General features: G+C 35.2%; 2 protein-coding genes across 2 annotated transcripts in view; both read right to left on the bottom strand.

The window, feature by feature from the left end:
* The window catches only part of LOC107719417 (CD109 antigen-like), a 22,829-nt gene extending 3,507 nt beyond the window's left edge, over positions 1–19,322 (bottom strand). The window contains 26 exon segments of the mRNA XM_016526828.1: positions 665–855; positions 1,073–1,244; positions 1,355–1,583; positions 1,687–1,768; positions 2,390–2,566; positions 2,668–2,821; positions 3,490–3,603; positions 3,691–3,805; positions 5,794–5,899; positions 6,759–6,828; positions 6,933–7,022; positions 7,484–7,636; positions 8,587–8,763; positions 11,345–11,407; positions 11,490–11,588; positions 11,706–11,981; positions 12,839–12,948; positions 13,079–13,211; positions 14,565–14,658; positions 14,734–14,815; positions 14,896–14,935; positions 15,063–15,188; positions 17,214–17,450; positions 17,554–17,582; positions 18,158–18,324; positions 19,252–19,322. Of these exon segments, the coding sequence (XP_016382314.1) occupies positions 665–855; positions 1,073–1,244; positions 1,355–1,583; positions 1,687–1,768; positions 2,390–2,566; positions 2,668–2,821; positions 3,490–3,603; positions 3,691–3,805; positions 5,794–5,899; positions 6,759–6,828; positions 6,933–7,022; positions 7,484–7,636; positions 8,587–8,763; positions 11,345–11,407; positions 11,490–11,588; positions 11,706–11,981; positions 12,839–12,948; positions 13,079–13,211; positions 14,565–14,658; positions 14,734–14,815; positions 14,896–14,935; positions 15,063–15,188; positions 17,214–17,450; positions 17,554–17,582; positions 18,158–18,324; positions 19,252–19,322 (3,357 nt within the window).
* LOC107719388 (stathmin-4-like) lies at positions 4,774–5,582 on the bottom strand. Its single transcript, XM_016526801.1, has 3 exons — positions 5,561–5,582; positions 5,053–5,294; positions 4,774–4,980 (listed from the first exon to the last, which is right to left on the bottom strand). Exons 1-3 carry the CDS (start codon positions 5,580–5,582, stop codon positions 4,774–4,776), a joined length of 471 nt encoding a protein of 156 aa, XP_016382287.1.
* Positions 19,323–19,459: the final 137 nt, after the last annotated feature.

Below are 19,459 nucleotides of genomic sequence, written 5' to 3'. Positions count from 1 at the left end.
TCATAAATGTCTTTACTATAGCATTTATTTATTAAAAAAAAAAAAAAAAACTTACTGACCCCAATCTTTTGAACAGAAGTGTGTATCTAGAGCAGTGTATTATATACATACGGGCAGGTCTTGGCTCTGTTGGAGCAGGTAATTGTATCTGTCTATGTTGAATCACTACAGTTCAAATGTTTATGGGTTGATAGGATTTTTTTTACGTTTTTGAAAGAATTCTCTTATTTTCACTGGATGTATTTGATTAAAAATTCAGTACTGTTGTGAAATATTATTACAATTTAAAATAACTCTTTTCTATTTGAATATCCTTTAAAATGTAATTTATTCCTGTCATGCAAAGCTGAATTTTCAGCATCATTACTCCAGTCTTCAGTGTCACATGATCCTTCAGAAATCATTCTAATATGCTGATTTGCTGCTCAAGAAACATTTCTGATTATTATCAATGTTGAAATCATATTTTTGTGGAAACTATGATAAAAAATAACTATTTAGCCAGTGTTTTAGAATGCTGTTGTAGGCAATTTAGCCTTTTTAAAATGCTGACATTCATTTCGGGAGCCTGAATGCCTAAAAGTGCCTTTTAGTCAGCCGTTCTGTTCCGTTTAAACGGTTTCTATTGTCTCTCTCGTGAGATGAATGTCTGTTTGATATGTACCTGAGTGGATCCGTATCCCCCTTGATGGTTTCTTTGCTTACTGAGCCACTTCACCAGAGTGAATCCTTCATCCATTAGTTTGAGTCTGTGCATGGCGAGCAATACGTAGGCCGACATCTCAATATCTGATGAACTTGGCTGCCAGGAATTATACAGGACGTTAGCTGGAGATCTCCAGGTTGGCACTCCATCTGAAAGACCCAGATACAACGTCACCATCCAACGATTATAAACACATTAGCATCTAACACATTTTACTGTGCCAGGTACGACGCTCATCCATAACACTACAGCTGGTCGCCACACTGTGTGGATTTAAAGGACAACTGCAGGTTATTTTCAGCCTCGTGTGTATGTTTCACATCTGTGGCGTGCTGTCCTCAGAGTGTAAATCCAGAGGATATTTACCAACAATTAGTGCTCTGTTCAACAGCTCGGTGAGGGCAGATGGGCCGGCGGTGCTGTTTGCCAGTGACAGAGCATAGGTCACTAAAGACAGGCTGTAGTTACTGGAGATTCCCTGAGCCAGTCGAGATGTCAGGAAACTCACAGCAGAAGAAATGCTGCCTTCATATGTACTCTACCAGAGACACAAACAGATAGTCTTCAATCAATCCGTCCATCCTTTCTACGTTCAGTCGATCTATCGATCAATCCATCTATCGTTCAATCATTCAGTCTAAGAATCACCCTGTATTCAGCGTCCTCCAGAAGCGCTATGAGGACGTACGCTGTGAGAGACACCGGCCCATTCAGTCCTCCCTGGAGCTCTGTGTGGATGACCCGACCCGGCTCGTTGAACGAACCGTCAGGGTTCTGATGGGCCAGCAGCCAATATGCTGTCCTCTGCATCACCATCAGGTCAATGGAAATGAAGTCCTGAGCCTGGAGGAAACACCTGAGCACGAACGCTGACAGCCTGAATATCATAAAACACACCACCAATATTAAAATTGGTATATTTACTCCAAATCAGAATTTAGGGGTAGAATTTACACTGTGATGTGCTTATTTTTGTTTACCATGTGCTGCCAGAATCATCACTGTCTCCAAAAGCACTGAAGGAGCCATCAAACCTTTGGTAAGAAAGCTCACGTTCATAAGCTGCAATCAAACAGAATGTGATATATGATATTATATGACAACTCAAGGACATTTATAGTACTATAAGACTACTAGGGCTGTCAAAATGGCTGAAAAACTAAATTCGAATTTTGTACTTAAATGTTATAAAAATTCTAATTATATTCGAATTTAAAATGCATAATTTCAGTTAGGGTGAATAAAAGCTTTTGGCTTCTCTCCTGAGGCCACAAGAGGGCGCATCGACCAACGCACGTTTATTCAAAGCATTTAAGATAACATGTTTAAAATAGTGTTTATAAACCAATTATAATTAATTAAGTTGCTTAAACAACTATAAACAAAACAGCATCACACAGATTACATTTTTCATTTAAAAACACGAGGTTGTAATTAACAACGCAGCAGCGCCGCATCTAGTGGCTTCAACTGGATAGGCTAACAAAAACATTATCATGCAACGACACTTAGCCTACATCGTCATCGCATCTCGTGCGCCACTGATAAGGCTGCCTCCTTAACGCACACCTAGAATTCGAATGCAACGTTTTTGCATTCGAATGTTGATTTTTATTTTTAATTCGACGAATATTCGAAATTTGAATTATTTTTTGACAGCCCTAAAGACTACACACCGCTCACCTTCCATCATGTAGCTCATAGCTTTGTTTCTGGTCTGTTCATCGCTCTGCTTGGTGCTTCTCATGTACTGGAGAACATAAATATTCGGAGCAAAATGGATCATGTTCTGCTCACCACAACCATAAGGCATCTCAATTAGAGAGTCCAGATTGTCAATGGATGGGCCCAGAATGTCACCTGCAACACAGACACATAGAGGACAGATGTTTTCACTCATTAATGCAAAATCAGACTGATATAGTGCTCTTAGAATAGAAATACAGAGTGAGGACACACACCCACAGCAGACACGCTGGCCCTTTGACTGTCAGGAACCACATTTGGAGGAAAACTAAACGACATTGTCCTAGTCAGCGTTTTCTGCTTCAGTTGAAACTCCAGAAACAAGGTTTGAGTGAACGACTGCTCCAGTCCCTCTGGCTAGAGAAAAATTGTTTGTAAGAAACAAATCCATCATTAAGATGTTTTTAACTTCAAACTATTTTTCTGGTTAAAACAGTGCTCCATCTATAATATTGCTTTCTCCAGTTAAATATTTTGTCTCATCTGAATCAGAAGAGAAATGTGCACAGATCGAGGACTGTTTACATGTCAAAACATGTGGGTGGATATTGATGTGAGAGGACAATAAGGGATGGCCTTTTTTACTTGAGGAAGCGTTATTATGGCTTATAGATTATAGTATTTTGGCCAGAAGCGACGGCTTAAAGTTAAAAGCGATGGTTTAAAGTTCTTACAATCATGCAGCTTTTTTACAAGACATTAACTGATGGACTGGAGTGGTGTGGATTGCTTGTGGATTATTGAGATGTTTTTATCAGCTGTTTGGACTCTCTTCTAACGGCACCCATTCACTGCAGAGGATCCATTGCTGAGCAAGTGATGCAATGCTACATTTCTCCAAATCTGATGAAGAAACAAACTCATCTACATCTTGGATGGCCTGAGGGTGAGTACATTTTCAGCAAGTTTTCATTTTTGGGTGAACTATTCCTTTAACAAACACTAATAAATGTGTTTTCTTTTATGAATTAATCAAAGTTTAGAAACTCAGACATATCAGTGAACAACACCTGAACTTTTACAAACACAAATCTCACCTCCAAATCTGCATCCATATAGTTGAATAAATTGACTTCCAGCAGTAGCAGTTCTCCACGGATCAGGAATTCCGGGAGATTCAGTGACACAAAGAAATCTCGGAACACAGTCAGCTGGAAAAGAAACTCCTTTTTAATAATCATTATCTCTATTATATATATTAACATTCAGTGATAGGTAAACTGTACATGGTGCATCACCTCTGCAGGAGCGCTGATGCCCAAACCCATATTCTCTGACATCACGATGGCAAAGGCCACCCAAGAGGTCAAGCTGTCCGGCACAGTGAAATGGAAGGAATCCGAGACAGAATTGCTGCAACGTAAGAAATAAAAACAGGCACAAATTAGTAAATTGTTGACATTAAATGTAGATAGAAGCTCAGATCATTCTTAGGAAAAAAAAAAAAAGAAATTGAAATTTGCTCAATTTTCTGACTTAAAAAATCAAAGAAATCAAATGTGACAGTAAAGATATTTATAATATTTAAAAAATCTATTTCAAATAAATGCTGCTTTATTTTTACTGTCTACCCATCAAAGTGTTCTGGGAAAAAATGTATCATGGTTTACATAAAAATTATGAAGCAGCACAACTGTTTTCAACACTGATAATATTCAGAAATGTTTCTTGAGCAGCAAATCAGCATATTAGAATGATTTCTACAGGATCATGTGACACTGAAGACTGGAGTAATGATGCTGAAAATTCAGCTTTGCATCACAGGAATAAATTGCATTTTACAATATATTCACATAGAAAACTGTTATTTTAAATGGCAATAATATTTCAAAATATTACTATTTTTACTATGTACTAGTTCTATTTTTTATATTTTTACTATTTTTATTATTTTACAATAAAAAAGCAGCCTTGGTGAGCAAATATTATTTTTACTATTAACTACTACTATTTTTAAAAACATTTTTACTAAAAAAAAAAGAAAAGAAAAAAAGGCAGCCTAGGTAAGCGTAAGATACGTTAAACTTTTTTTTTTTTTTTAAATCCTATAAAACCCAAACTTTGGATTGGTATTGAATTTATATGAAAAATTATATGTATGAAGGTAAAAGAAAAAAAAAAAGTTTCCATATTTGATTGTAGGCCTAATTATATTTTTTAAGAGTAACAACGTTCTTAGTAAAGTTGAATGTTTTAGCTATGCATAGTCAAATTAAATAAATTTTCATTAGAAATAATCTTTAAATAATTTATTTTTATTGTTTAAAAAATAAAGCAATTCACATTGACTAAGTGCTGTAATAAAGTACTTTACATCCCTTTCAGTTAGTTCGTACCTTTTCCTGTAGTCTCTCCAGCATGGCGGCAAGCAAAGCCTCGCGGTTCTCTTTGTTGGCCTCCATCTTCTGCTCCAACTTCTCTTTAGCATACTTAATGAAGTTGTTGTTCTCCTCAAAGGCCTTCTGGATGACCTCTCTCTCATGCTCCCTCTTCTCTGCAAGATGCTTTAACATCTCAGCCTCCTGAAACTGGAGAGAAGAATACTGTTTCAGCATCAAAATCAGACCAAAGAGAGGGATGGTTTGGGTGTAAATTCCAACCTTCCGCCTCTCCTCAGCGGCTTCCAGTTTCTTCTGGATCTCCTCCAGAGAGGGGTCCTTACGCTGGGGCATAGATGTGTTAAGCTCAGGCACGCCGTCAAAAGAGGGGGGTTTCAGGATCACCTCAAATGCTTGGCCCGAGGCCCGCTTGTTCAGCTCGATGACCTCCATATCTTTGATCACACACCAGTTGAGATCCACTGCATCTTCAAGAATGAACACACATAGAGTACTGTGTGAATCTGTATTATATTTATGCTCACTGTATTATAGTGGTAGAGATGTGTCTTTAAAGTATAAATACCAATGTTATTTTAAATGGCAATAATATTTCAAAATATTAATGTTTTTACTGTATTGTTATTATTATTATTATTATTATTGATCAAATAAATGAAGACTTTGTCAGCCTAAGAATCATCTTTAAAAAACGATGGAAAAAAATCGAACTTTTGAACAGTAATGAATAATTTAAGCATTTAAGTAAAATAAAATTGAGATCTCTGACTGTTGGTTTTAGACTTTGGCATACTGGCATATATTTGTTGAGATCTCTTGTGAAACTCTACAGGAGACGCATGTGAAGTTACTAGGAAAAAATCAGCAGCAGACTAAAGCAAAAGTTGCTTCGCTCATTGCTGTCTAGGAGAAACAACTGGGATATTAAAGAGATCTCATTTGTGATTTCTTGTTATTTCCTAGTTAAAATCAGCTCGAGGACAGACATATTTCTCCTCATACCTCACATTAGCATCCAGCCAGATCCAGGTTTCAGGAAAGTCTTTTCGCTTTCTGGGCTCCTGAAAAGCCTCGCTGCCCAGCTGATTCAGATAGAGTTCCGCCCCTGCTGTGGAACATATGAGCTTTAGTGAGAAAATTAATATGAAAAGGCTAGACATTACAGGCAAAACCATTGTTTTTTCATGTACTGGTTAATTTTGAGATTTTATCTTTGCTTCCAGTACATTTCTTCTTTCAGACTAGTGGAAAGAAAACATTTGAAATACACATTTTAGTGTTCATTTTTTATTCCTACTGTGTCAGTAGCTTACAGACATTGTAGGAATACTCATCTAGGAATATGTATAATAAAGATGTCTCTTATGCTTTATTTATTTGATCAAAAATAAAACAGTAATATTGTGAAATATTATTACAATGTAAAACAACTGTTTTCTGTTTGAACATATTTTTAAATGTAATTTATTCCTGTGATCAAAGCTGAATTTTCAGCATCAGTACTCCAGTCTTCAGTGTCACATGATCCTTCAGAAATCATTCTGATATGCCGATTTACTGCTGTTGACAGTGTTTTCTGATTTATGGAGTGATGAAAGAGATATTCAAAATCCCCTGTCAACTCAGCAAAATGAAACAAGAATTTTGAACCTGGCTTTAGTCAATTTTCAGATTTCTGTTCTGGAAATGTATGCAAATTAGTGCATATGTAATTATATAATGCCTCCTTTGCATATTTGACCATAACTTTCCATACAAAATCTAATGTCTTAATGTACTGTGATTAATAAGCGAAAGCGGTATGATGATATCTACTAGTTAAAAACTGTACCGTGTTCACCTCGCCTTAAGGAAATGTGAGTGCAAAACTCGCTAACGTGATGTTACTCTGTTTTAATTGGTTACTACTAGGTGGTTGCTAAGGTGTTCTGAGTGGTTGCTAGGGCAGGTTCAGCCTTAAGACTTACGGAACGCAGGGAAAAACTGATTAATTTCCTGATTCAGCATGGCATCAGTCAGAACCGTGACGCCGCACGTCTGCAGAATAAAACAATAACCATAAACCCTTGCGGACAAATGATACAAGTTCTGTTCCTGAGATAAAAATCAAGCATCAGATGACATTCATGTATCTGATCTACCATGAATATGGAATACGGATCTCCCATTTTCACGCTGCTGTAATCCGTATCGGTCATCTCTCTGCTATATGACATAAATTCTTCCAGCACCTGAAAAACACACACAGAAGCTCATGTTGCTGATCTTAGATTAGTTTTGATCAGTTTTTGTGATGCCAGACATCATGTGAATAGAACAAGCTTCCGTTTGGCAATCACAAACCAGCTATTGTTGTGAATCCAGAACAACAAACCGAACAACACAATGGTGTCTGTACTACCAAACATGTTCACCTAGTTCTGATAAACACAGTTCCTCTCGGTTTCTTTCTTTTGTCTAAAAGTGAAACGCAGGCGTGGTGTCGGCGTTTGGTTACATAGGATGACTAGTTATAGTTATCGTGTGATCTTTTTGTGGGCAAAACAATCGTCTGAAAATCCCAAAGATGATTTCCCACACTTTAAAAGTCAATACACTGAACAAGATAAGAAATCAGGAGAGAAACTCGGAAAACAAAGGCTCTCCATATTGCCCAGTGTTGATGTCACGAATCTGTATAAGACCATATTACCGTCTTCTCTGTAATGCCATTGTCTTTGCTGGAGTCCAATGCTGCTTTGTCCACCACCAGAATTCCCAGCAGAGACCCGTCCTCGAAAACAGAAGCAGAGAGAAAGACAGAATCTGCTGGTTCGGCATGATCCTGACTCCAGCTCAGAGATACCTGCAATTGAGATCATGTAAAAATGATTATTATAATGACACTGCAACCCATTTTACTTCAATAATGTGACAAATTTCAGCATGAAACAGGATATTCAACTAGAATAATTCAACGGTCAAATGACTGCATTTGATACAAATTTAAACTACAACACATTTTTTATTTTATTGCAAAAAAAACAAACATTACATTCAGTTCACACTTATGTATATTCATTTATATGATATTATTTATAATTCATAACTCATAAATAAATGATATATACAATGTAACAAAAATTTGTTTCACTTAAATTATTTTATGGTTCTTCTGTAATTCTGTGGTGCTAATTATTATTGTACTATATATTTTTACATAGGACCAATATTTTGGTAAATATTTAAGTCAGGTAAGTCATTAATTATGAAACACTGGTTTAGTAAAGATAAGTTTTTTGTACTAATTTTGCACTAATTTTAAAGATATTTTGCTTTAGTATTTGCATGTCCAAATTAATTAAATAGAATTTAAATTTTTTTTAAACTACTACAATTTCAGAATTGCAGAATTTTTCTTAGTTTTCTTTTCTGACTTCATATTTATGCATTTATTTATTTATTCATTTATTTTTGACAAACATTCTTTATCAGCATTGGTTTCATCAAGTTGAATAGTCAATAGTTCAATGTCTTAAAATGGACGTATTTTAAAACAGGATAATTCATGAGAAAATCCATCAGGAACTGAGTATGAAACACTTTTAAGAAGACCTTTTGACCAAGTCTATCATTATTTGCTTTTTTTCTGTAATATTAAGCAGAATACCTACAACAGTAGGCTAAAACAATGATTACAAAGGCATTTATTTAATTTAGAAATAAATTCAATCACATTTATTAATTTCCATCTTGATCTTTACTATGTTGTATTTCCAAACATATATATGTGAATATCCCGTAATGAACTCTTACTGTGTTTCTCAGGACTTGTGTGAAAGTAACTTGCAGAGCATCATTCACGATCTCTCCGTCTGGAAGCGTGTGGTACACCACCACACAAGCCACTGGAGTCCAAGAGTGATCTGTGTTCAGACTGAAGGAGGAGGAATGCACCGTCCCAGCATCCAACACCTGACCGCGGGACATCACCTGCAGAACACATCCATCAATACAGGCTCATTCTCAGAAATGTCCCAATGACTTACAACTGATATCATTAACAGGATACCCTTTTAGGATACCCTTTTGTGCTTAATCATACTGAATGTGCACTTGTAGTGTACTTCAGATCTTTAAGGGGACATCGGATGCCCATTTTCCACAAGTTGGTATGATTCTTTAGGGTCTTCATGAAATGTCTGTAACATACTTTGGTTAAAATTCCTCAATGGTCGTGTAAAACAACACACTTTTTACCATGTCAAAAACAGCTCTGTTCACAGCGGCCCGTTTCGGTGCATGTCTCTTTAAATGCTAATGAGCTACTGCTCACCGACCCCTCTCTTCCATTTTTTGTGAGTTTGGTTGGTGCGTTACCATCAAAAACAAAACTCATCCACTGCGTCCTCAGTGGCTCTCATGTCGGGAAAAAATGAAGACTTATGTTCACTTTTACATCCAACTACATTGCTTACGAGACTACAGCTGCTCGAACGCGGAGAAAATGGTGGACAGCGTACAACTGGCTGAGGGCGGAAATATGCTAATATGGGACAGTCCGTCAGCGGGATTAAATATTAGGGATTAAAAAAAGGAGTGAGTTGATTTTTATCATTGTAGGGTGGTTGCACTGCTAAGACACATTTATATGCAAACAACGTGTAAAAGTGAATTTTGCAACAGATGTCCCCATATATAAAAAAAAAACTATACATATAATATTAATGAAATAAAAAGTATAAAAAGAAAAATGTTTTAAAAATTTGATAACGTTTTGTTGTGCTTTAAAGAAGTACTAACATACTAATACTAAAACACATGAAAAGCATTTAATTATAATTTAACTGTAGTGTTTTATTCAATATTGCATTTAAAGTTTTTGAAATGTACTAAATTGCAACTTAATCTTTACTAATATATTTAAATGCATGCTTAAATACAAGTTTAGGCAGTGTAGTATATTTTAGTTTACCATAAATACCAGTCAGTACATTCAGCAGTACACTTCAACCATATTTCAAAGACAAAAACGTAATTATGAAATGACATATAAAGATGTACTTAAAGGGATAGTTCACCCAAAAATTACCCCATGATTTACTCACCCTCAAGCCATCCTAGGTGTATATGACTTTGTTCTTTCAGACGAATACAATCGGAGTTATATCAAAAAAATGTCCTGGCTCTTCCAAGCTTAATAATGGCAGTGAATGGCTGTTGAGTTTTAGAAGTGCAATAAAGTGCATCCACCCATCATGAAAAGTACTCCCCATGGCTCCGGGGGGTTAATAAAGGCCTTCTGAAGCGAATCGATGTGTTTGTGTAAGAAAGCGTAGTGTAAGCTCCGGTAAGAAGTGATGAAAGAGCAGAGGAGAGAGCAAAACAAAACACCGGTCATGAATAAGAAGTACAAAATGAGGATTTGTATAGAAAAATGTCAAGAGGATTCGACATAAGCCAAGAGACTCTCTCGTGAAGGAGCGTACGACAGTTAGCGGAAGCTAGAGATTACGGCTTATAAAGTTTTAAATATGGATATTTTTCTTATACAAAAGCATTGATTTGCTTCAGAAGGCCGTTATTAACCCCCCTCCCCCCAATAAAGTGCATGGATGGATGCACTTTATTGGACTTCAAAATCTCAACAGCCATTTACTGCCATTATAAAGCGTGGAAGAGCCAGGACGTTTTTTAATATAACTCTGTAAAGAATCTGAAAGAATAAAGTCATATACACCTAGGATGGCTTGAAGGTGTGTAAATCATGGGGTAATTTTTTTTCACTGAACAAAACAAAAAAAAATGTGTGAACTATCCCTTTAAGTCCTAATTACGCTGCTCAAAAAAGCACTCATAAGTTCAAATAATTGCATTTAATCTAAATTTAAAATACAATCAATTTTGATTTAATTGCAACCAACATGCAATATAGTGAAAACATTACATTCAGTTTGTATATTCATTTAAAGTATATTATTTCTGTAATAAGTACTCTTATGTACTTATATGCAAAAGTATGCAAAAGTGTACTTCTTTTTTTTCAACGGTACTGGACTTAATCATATTATTTTAGATTAAACACCACTTAGTCTGTAATGCAAAATAAATGTATTTTATTTTTAAATGTCTAATTTTCTTCAATATATATATATAAAAAACTAAATGAAATAATGTTTAATTAATATATTATTAACATTTAAATATTAATATTTAGTAATGCATTAGCAGGTTCCCATTATTCACAATTAAATGTAATGGATTACATATAATTAAATAAATTAAACATAATTTCAGTAAAACAAACTCTATAATTTCAGTAAAACTAATTCTACACACATTTCTAAATTAATAAATAATTATAAATAAACTGCAGAATTGAAACCCATCATGAAATCTCCTATTTCAAAAAGGTTGTTTGAACTTTGACTTCGATTGATTGATTGATTGATTGATTGATTGATTGATTGATTGACAAATGGAGGTTTCTCATATAGGGTTTATCAGCATTGGCTCAATAGTTAAATTTTTGTCTTAAAAATGGATGCAGTATCGCTTTATTCAAAATACTTACAAGGTATTGAACTTCTGCCAGGTTAAAATTGCTCTCCAAAGTCAAATACAGCGGCTGTCCAACCTGCAAAAGTCACTCTGTCAGTGAAAACACAGTGAAAACAAAAATAATGTGAAATAACATGAAATTCAAACGGCTTGAGTACCTGAGGCTCACTGTCTCTGTGAAGCTGTATGTAGGATCTGCTTGGTGAAGAATAACTCCTGTAGAGCTGAAGACCCTGGACTGTATCTTTAAACCGGGCCTGAAAGCAACATTAGGAGGAAGAGATGTCAAGTGCCAAGCCTTATCCCAATTGACATGTTTCTACTATGCATCTTGGATATCAAGGCGGTGGAAAGCGTGGATGAAGTGTTCGCACCTCTATATCAAGTGTGGCAACGCTGTCAGAGAGGTGAATCTGAAAAGACATCATGCCATCAGCAGTAACAGGAAGATCGATATTTTCAATTGGAATATCGTAAATGGAAGAGAAGCTGGACGCCGGTGTGTTGTTCATCATGCGAGGTGCCAGGGATTCGTCGTTGTTCCACGTCCACGTCCAGGGGCTGAACTTGTGCTGGGTCACCGCCAGCCGCACACTTCTGCTCTGCTCTTCAGCTGTCAGTGGCCGGCTGTCATAGGTGCTTAACTTCAGCTTATAAAATAAAAATTTTAAAAGAATTTTAAAGGATGAATCCATTGGTCATGTTAGATCATGTCTGGGTCATGTTTTACAAAAATTAAACATATATATATATATAAATTAATGAAAACAAATCAATAAATACAAGAAAATGCATAAAGAAAATAAAACTTTATTGTTGTCTTTTTTAGAATATTTTTTGCATAATGACATTCCTTCACCCCATTCCTTCATTCTTTAGAACCATTAAGATTTTTGCATTGTGACATTATTTTCATGACAACTAACACATCCTAACTCTCATTCATTTGAAAAATACTGATATATCATTTAAATACTGACATTAATGTAAATAATAATAATAATAATAATAATAAAGCACACTAAAAACCACTGAGAAAACCTTGGACGATGTGCTGAGTAAGAATGAACTGGATGCCGCCGAAAGCAATTGCTCAGCTGTTCTTTGTAGGTTTTAGTGTGTTGATATAGTGTTCTTGGAGGTTTTTAGCCTGTTGCTGCAGTTGCTAAGGTTTTCTGAATGGGTTTACTGTCAATAATGTGTAATTGTATATTATATAAATCTACATTATTTATAAATCATTGTAGGTTTTTTTGTACTGCTGATTTTACTAAAAAATTATTACAGTAATTTTGTGTAATAAAGTCAAATATACCTGCATTACGGCAATGATACATAGACACATCACACAATTTTGGTTGATTGTCATGAAAATAATAAAATAATAATAATTCATTTTTTGTGTATAATTCTTTTTTCTTTTTTGATTTTAGGGTGAAACATGACCTCATGATTCACCCAGTTTACCCCAAATATGGACTGAAATGTAATGTTAATCTGTCTTTACCTGAGCAGTGAAGGTCGTGGAGGGTTTTATGATCTGCGGATGCTGCAGAAACTCCAGATTGTATTTATTCTTCACAATAGAAACCCTCGCGCTGCTGTTGTAGGTTAACCCTACAGACAGAGAAATGAAAACAGCTCAAACAAAACCTGAAAGGACATCTCGATTTGTGTATTAATTTGAATGCAGTTTAGTTCATGTTATTAATGTTTGATAGCCATGTACAGGCAGGACGGGACGCACCTGTAACATCTGTGACATTCACACTAATGTCCACATATTCACTGGGCCCATATCCATCGTAATATGAGTATGTGTGGTCACCTAACCGTTTGGAGTACGGCACATCAAATGTGATAGCAGCAGAACCGTCAATCTACACCAGAGATAATGAGTCTGATTAACGGTTAACAAAATGTTGACTTTAAATTCAATGCATGGGGTTTTAAATAGGGATGCACCAATGTATCGGCCAATAATCCGTATCTGCCGATAAAAGCAATGCATAATGTCTCCTGTACTCACTCAATCAGCTTTTCAACCAAAAGAAAGACATCAAATAAAACAGCTTTTGAACAATATGTCACTTGACAATGCATTTACCTCAGGAACGTTGTGCAGTGTTCACAGTTCATTAGTTAGCTATAAAACACTAGGGGGAGCTTACTGTTAATTATGTATGTATGTCTGAATAAATCTTTCATGACATGTTTTTATGAAAAGTATCGAGTTGTAGGCTATACAAACATTTACGAAAATAAATATGAATTCCGAAAATAAATATGAATTCTGCGTGTCTCTGTGTAAAAGAATGGCGCAGACATGCGGTTTTGTTTACCACTGGTACTGAAGCGCGCGTGACGCTTCCGGTGATATTAACGTCTGCTGTCTCACTAAATGAGGACATAAATACATGAACAACATCTCCAGAACTGCTCTGAGAGTCACTTCATGAGCATTTGACCGTTTCATTTGAGTAAAACTATCCTCATATATACACAGAAATGTAAAGGTATTCACGGCAACCCGTCAAAATAAAAGTTCGGTTTAATTCGAGGGCATTGGCAGAAATATATTACTATTGTTGAGTAGAATGTACGTAACAGGCTGCTACTACTACTACTAAAATGATTAAAACCTTATTTTTAAGGAATAATCATACAATATTTCTTCAGTGTTTTAATTGTAATATGAAATGACCTTTATTTTCCAAAAAATAAAATTTGTTTAATTTTCATTACTTAAAAGATAGATTAAATTAATGTTTTATGCCTTAAAAAAATGTAAATGCACGACACAGAATTTCTGAGCAAAAATCATAAGGCTATTGTAAGAATAAATGAAACTTGTTTTTATGCTTTCAGATAATTAGACATGCTAAAACACAATTTGGTAACAATAAAAAATAAAACATTTCATAGGGCCCTAAAAATTTAATTTTTGTTTAACTTTTAATAAATTGATGTTAAATTGTTTAAGTTTCATGATTTTAATTAATTAGACAAATTTAATTTACCCCCCAAAAGCTGTAAACCTAGGGGAAACACTGAATAGTAATTAATATAATAGTTTTGTTGTTAATTTTAGCCTGTATCGTTTACAGAATTAGGTGGGAGAGATTTTTTTTCCTTAAGAAAACAAAGCTATCACTATCAGTATCGGCTGAGAAATTTAGTATCGGTGCATCCTTGGTTTCAAATGTAGATGTTTCTCCTGAAACGGTACTCACTGTTTCTTTGAGTTGGTAATGCTTATTAAGCCCATTAAAAAAGTGAAAATATGTGACAGACATCATCCCACTGACGGGCTTCCCATAAAAATATCTGAGAACAGAGGAAAAAGTATGAATTTTGTGTTTCTATTGAATTTTCAGACTACTGTTCAGGACAAACGCTCACTTGGCTGTGACCGTCCCGGTCAGTATGTCTTCATAATGCAGGACGGAGGGGACGTCCACGTTCACCTCGAATTTAGGCAGCGCTGTAAACACATGCTATTGAAGACTGCTGTCTTAACAAAACATAGATCATAAAAGATTTGCAGCATATGTGAAATCTCACCATAGTAGTCCACAGTGAACTCTCTCTCATGTACAACATCCTGCATGAATACAAAAATAAGTGTTAGAATTGTGTAAAGAGCACCAATTACATGTCAAAGTTTTATACTTTAGGTTTAGGGGTTTTGAAAAAAGGCAACTTTCCACTCAAGTTTTCACACAACTCACATTGATTCCAGCTACAATTTTCCACAGGCCGAGCGGCGGGTTCTGAGAGAGGTTCAGCTCTTTCGAAACAACACCTAGAAAACCATCCACAGACAGCCACTGTCGAATCATATTCCCCTTGGGATCCTGTTCACATTTAAAACACACAAAAACAGTCAATCCATTTCATGAGGACACTGCTGATGCATCTGTTCAGTTTCTACCAGTGGTGCTAAAATAACAATTTTAAGGTGTTCAGTCACTTTTAACTGCCAAGGAGTATGAGAACATATTAATGTTGTCTCTTTATCATCGGCTCTGATTTAAACTATAAGAGTAGTTTGCTGAGAAATAAGCAGATGTATGTGCGTGAGGAAATATACATTGTTAAAAATAAATAAATAAATAAATAAATAGCAGCACATGAGAACAGTTCCAGTATCTGTTTTGATTTGCATGTTACTATTGGCTTTACTGTCAGGGATTTATTTTTCTAGGCGACTGGTGGCATTTAATGATTTAACTTTTAAAAAGCATTACTAGGGCTGTCAATTTAACATGTTAATTTAATTATGAAAAAATAACGCGATTAAAATATTTTTACACAGTTAACGCACTGGCCCCGCCCCAGACCTGTACATCAACTTACATTTAATACAGTTGATTGTTGACAAACATGATGCAGGGCAACAAATCACTGCGTAATGTAGTCCATAACTGTAGCTATATGCCCCTAAAATTCAAGATATTGGGGCAAAAAAAAAGCCCCCGTATGAGGTTTTGTCTCATATAAGAGGACACATATAGGATGAATATAGAGATATAGTTTTGACTGCTTTAGGATGAACAGAGGTTTGGTTTGTCTAGATCAAATTTAGCTAGGAGGAAACAAATTAAGTTAAGAAGTTAAGAAAATATTTTATTCTCTTTTGAGTAGTCAAACAATCCAAAGAAAACATCTTTAAAACTGCTGCTGTGATGTTGTTGGTTTTACATAATCAAAATTGTGTAATTATTGTCTGATGAATAGGCTATACTAACATAAAAAATTTATCTTTATGAATTATGAGTATGTTAGTTACCATAACTATAAATAAAGACTTTAGATGACATGAAACTGTAGTCAAAAGTCCACATGCATATTGCATATTGACGCAAATGTGATTTTATACAACAGTTCAATGGCCCATTCATAAAGAGAGCCATTTACTTCATTCCTGAATGAATCAGCAGTTTGAAGGAATCGAATGAATGAATGACTCAATGACTGACTCATAAAGACATTTACCGCCATTTTAGTTTAATATCAATTTAGTTTTTAGTTTTTTTAGTTTGCATATTGCATATTGACGCAAATGTGATTTTATACAACAGTTCAATGGCCCATTCATAAAGAGAGCCATTTACTTCATTCCTGAATGAATCAGTAGTTTGAAGGAATCGAATGAATGAATGACTCAGTGACTGACTCATAAAGACATTTACCGCCGTTTTAGTTTAATATCAATTTAGTTTTTAGTTTTTTTAGTTTAGTATAATTGCATTAAAAAAATCATTCATTCATTCATAAACAAATAAATAACATTTAAGATAACAAAATAACATTTAAGGGATAGTTCACACAAAAATGAACACAAAACCTGTTCACACAAACCTGTATGACTTACTTTTGTGGAACATAAAAGAAGATAGTTTGAAAATTGTTGGTAACCAGGCTCTTTTGGTTACCAGTTACTTTCATTATATGAACAAGAAATACTGAGATGTTTCTCAAATTATGTTTAGTTTATGTTATAGGCTGTTGTAGCCTAAATGTTGACGTGTAATCAATTTTGTTGAATCAAATAAAATATTTTTTTCTAAAGCTACTTTTTGTAATGTCTACTTGATACTTTTCTCATTTAACCCAATAATGGCTTTAAATTATGTTTTGTGCATATTTTCACAGCCAAATTTAATTTGCGATTAACTTGATCAATTAATCGCCACATCATTTAATTAAGATTACAAATTTTAATCGACTGACAGCCCTAATTAATACACATATTTTGCATTTAATATATGTATCGTGTGGTAACCGTTTTATGAAAGCAATAAGCCCCATGAAGCCATGGCTTACACTGAATTTAGAACAACTAAGGGGGTTTTAGGCCAAACTCTCCAGACACCCACCCTAATGAAAATATCGATCTGACCCTTGGACGGCTTTCCTTCAGGTGTAACCGATACAACCCGAAATTTCACCGTCTGCCCTGGTCGGTAGTTGTTCTTGTCGGTCTGGATAAAGATGGACATGCACTTGGGGCTGAAGACCATCGTGGTGGAGTTGGAAAACACTTGATTAGCTCCAACAAACCCCTTAACATCCAGCTGATATGGATACCAGTAACTCATGTCATCAGAAAAGACCTGCGGAGGGAAAACAACGCACAGTAAGCTCTGCAACTCTGTACTAATACAACCATCTGGTTGGAGAAGATCCATTCATGGAAATTACAGTCTTGATACTCACAGGCGGAAGAGCCAGCAGTCTGGTAGAGCCTTTAAAATGAATGCAGAGCAGACATGAATACTTGTTTGAACAGGGTGGAGTTGTATATTATATAATATCATATGTACATTGTATAGGTTATTCTAATAAGGTCACTTTTCCAGTTAGACAGTGTGATTTTGAATGTTAGACTCTGTTAGACAAATAATGTGTTTAGGATTTAAGAAAATGCATTGCATTGCATCTCGGGCTAAATCAATTCATTTGAATACATGTTAATAATTGATGAACTTCAGAAACTGCAAGGTGCTTTTTAGAAATAATTTAATACTGATTTTCTGCATATATCGGCTTTTCAATTATTAATTGTCCCGTGCTGAAACATAACATTACATAAACTAAGATAAAAAATTTCGAGTTCACTTCTGCTAAATAAAATAATAAGATAAAATAAAAATAAACCTAACCCAAGTTTACCAAACAGTATATGTTGGTTTTGTCGAGCTAACATAATAAATGTTTTACATATATGTATAGGAGATATACAAATGTGGGATGAGCCAGATGGTAATTCAATGCAATGCAATAAAATAACACAATAAAAAGTCAAATGATGGTGATTTACCTGCTGGGATGGTGCTCTCTGTTTGGGCCACACTGCTGTTTCCATGGAGGAGTTCAGCCGTGACTTTGATGGGATAATCTGCCAGAACGCTGACTGATAAAGTGGTCGGAACGCCACAGCGCAGGACTTCAGAGACGGATATGAGATAGGAGGGATTCTGTGCTGGGCTGAAATTAGAAAATGTCTTATTTTTCATAGGATTATAATAGAGACACATTAAAAAAAAATCATCAAAGGATCCTGAAAAAAAAACATTAAGCAGCACAACTGTTGATAATAATCAGAAATGTTTCTTGAGCAGCAAATCAGCATATCAGAATGATTTCTGAAGGATCATGTGACACTGAAAACTGGAGTAATGATGCTGAAAATGCAGCTTTGACCACAGGAATCAATTACATTTTCAAATATATTAAAATTGAAAACAGCTATTTTTAATTGTAATAATATTTCACAATATTACAGTTTTTGCATGAATTTTCAAGCAAATAAATGCGGCCTTGGTGAGCAGAAGAGACATTTTATTTCATTATTTATTTATTTTATCTTACCAACCCCTAAACCAGTGGTCACCAACCTTTTTAGGCCCAAGATCCCTGACCTCTGCCTTTATGAAAGACAAGATCTACCTATTGAAGAATTGATAGAAAAAGACATCCCAGATTGTACTTCAAATTTGAGGCCTTTTACTTAGTATTTTAATTAGTGATGCTCCGATCATAGCTGATTCAGACTTCAGATTTCCTTTTTTCTTTCTTTCTTTTTTTTTTAACTAGCAAATTGGCTTCTCAAGACAGTTCCCTTCAGTGATACATTAATATAACCCCAGAAATGTAATGCATTTTTGTACTTATTTTAATGTTATTTTCGGGATCTACTGGCACAGTGATAAAGATCTACCAGTCGATCGCGATCGACGGGTTGGCGACCACTGCCCTAAACCTTTGAACGGTAGTCTGTATTAAAATTACAATGTCTTGAAGCATGAAAAAAAAAACTAGATACTTGTCAAGAGACAAAAAAGTTTTGAGAATGTAATTTTTTTTAAGGACAAGTGATAAACAGGTTATAAGAGGACTGTAAATTTAACCAACCTTGGCGAGGTTAGAGTTCCACTGCAGAGTAGTAAACATGCCAGGACTCCAAAGACTTGAAGCCACTCCATTTGCAGGTGTGACGCTCCAGTGAAAGCAGTTACTGAACTACTGAGAATAACACATGCTTTTAAAGAGCGATCCAACACCTGATCCCGCATCACTCCGCCTACACACCTGAGAGAATAAAAGGCCATTCTCTGGACAA

The sequence above is a fragment of the Sinocyclocheilus rhinocerous genome, unplaced genomic scaffold, assembly GCF_001515625.1.
Source record: "Sinocyclocheilus rhinocerous isolate Xijiao unplaced genomic scaffold, SAMN03320098_v1.1 scaffold303, whole genome shotgun sequence".
In the NCBI taxonomy this organism is placed as follows: Eukaryota; Metazoa; Chordata; class Actinopteri; order Cypriniformes; family Cyprinidae; genus Sinocyclocheilus; species Sinocyclocheilus rhinocerous.
The sequence above is the reverse complement of the archived record's forward strand: the minus strand, read 5'-3'. Positions and strand labels throughout refer to the sequence as shown.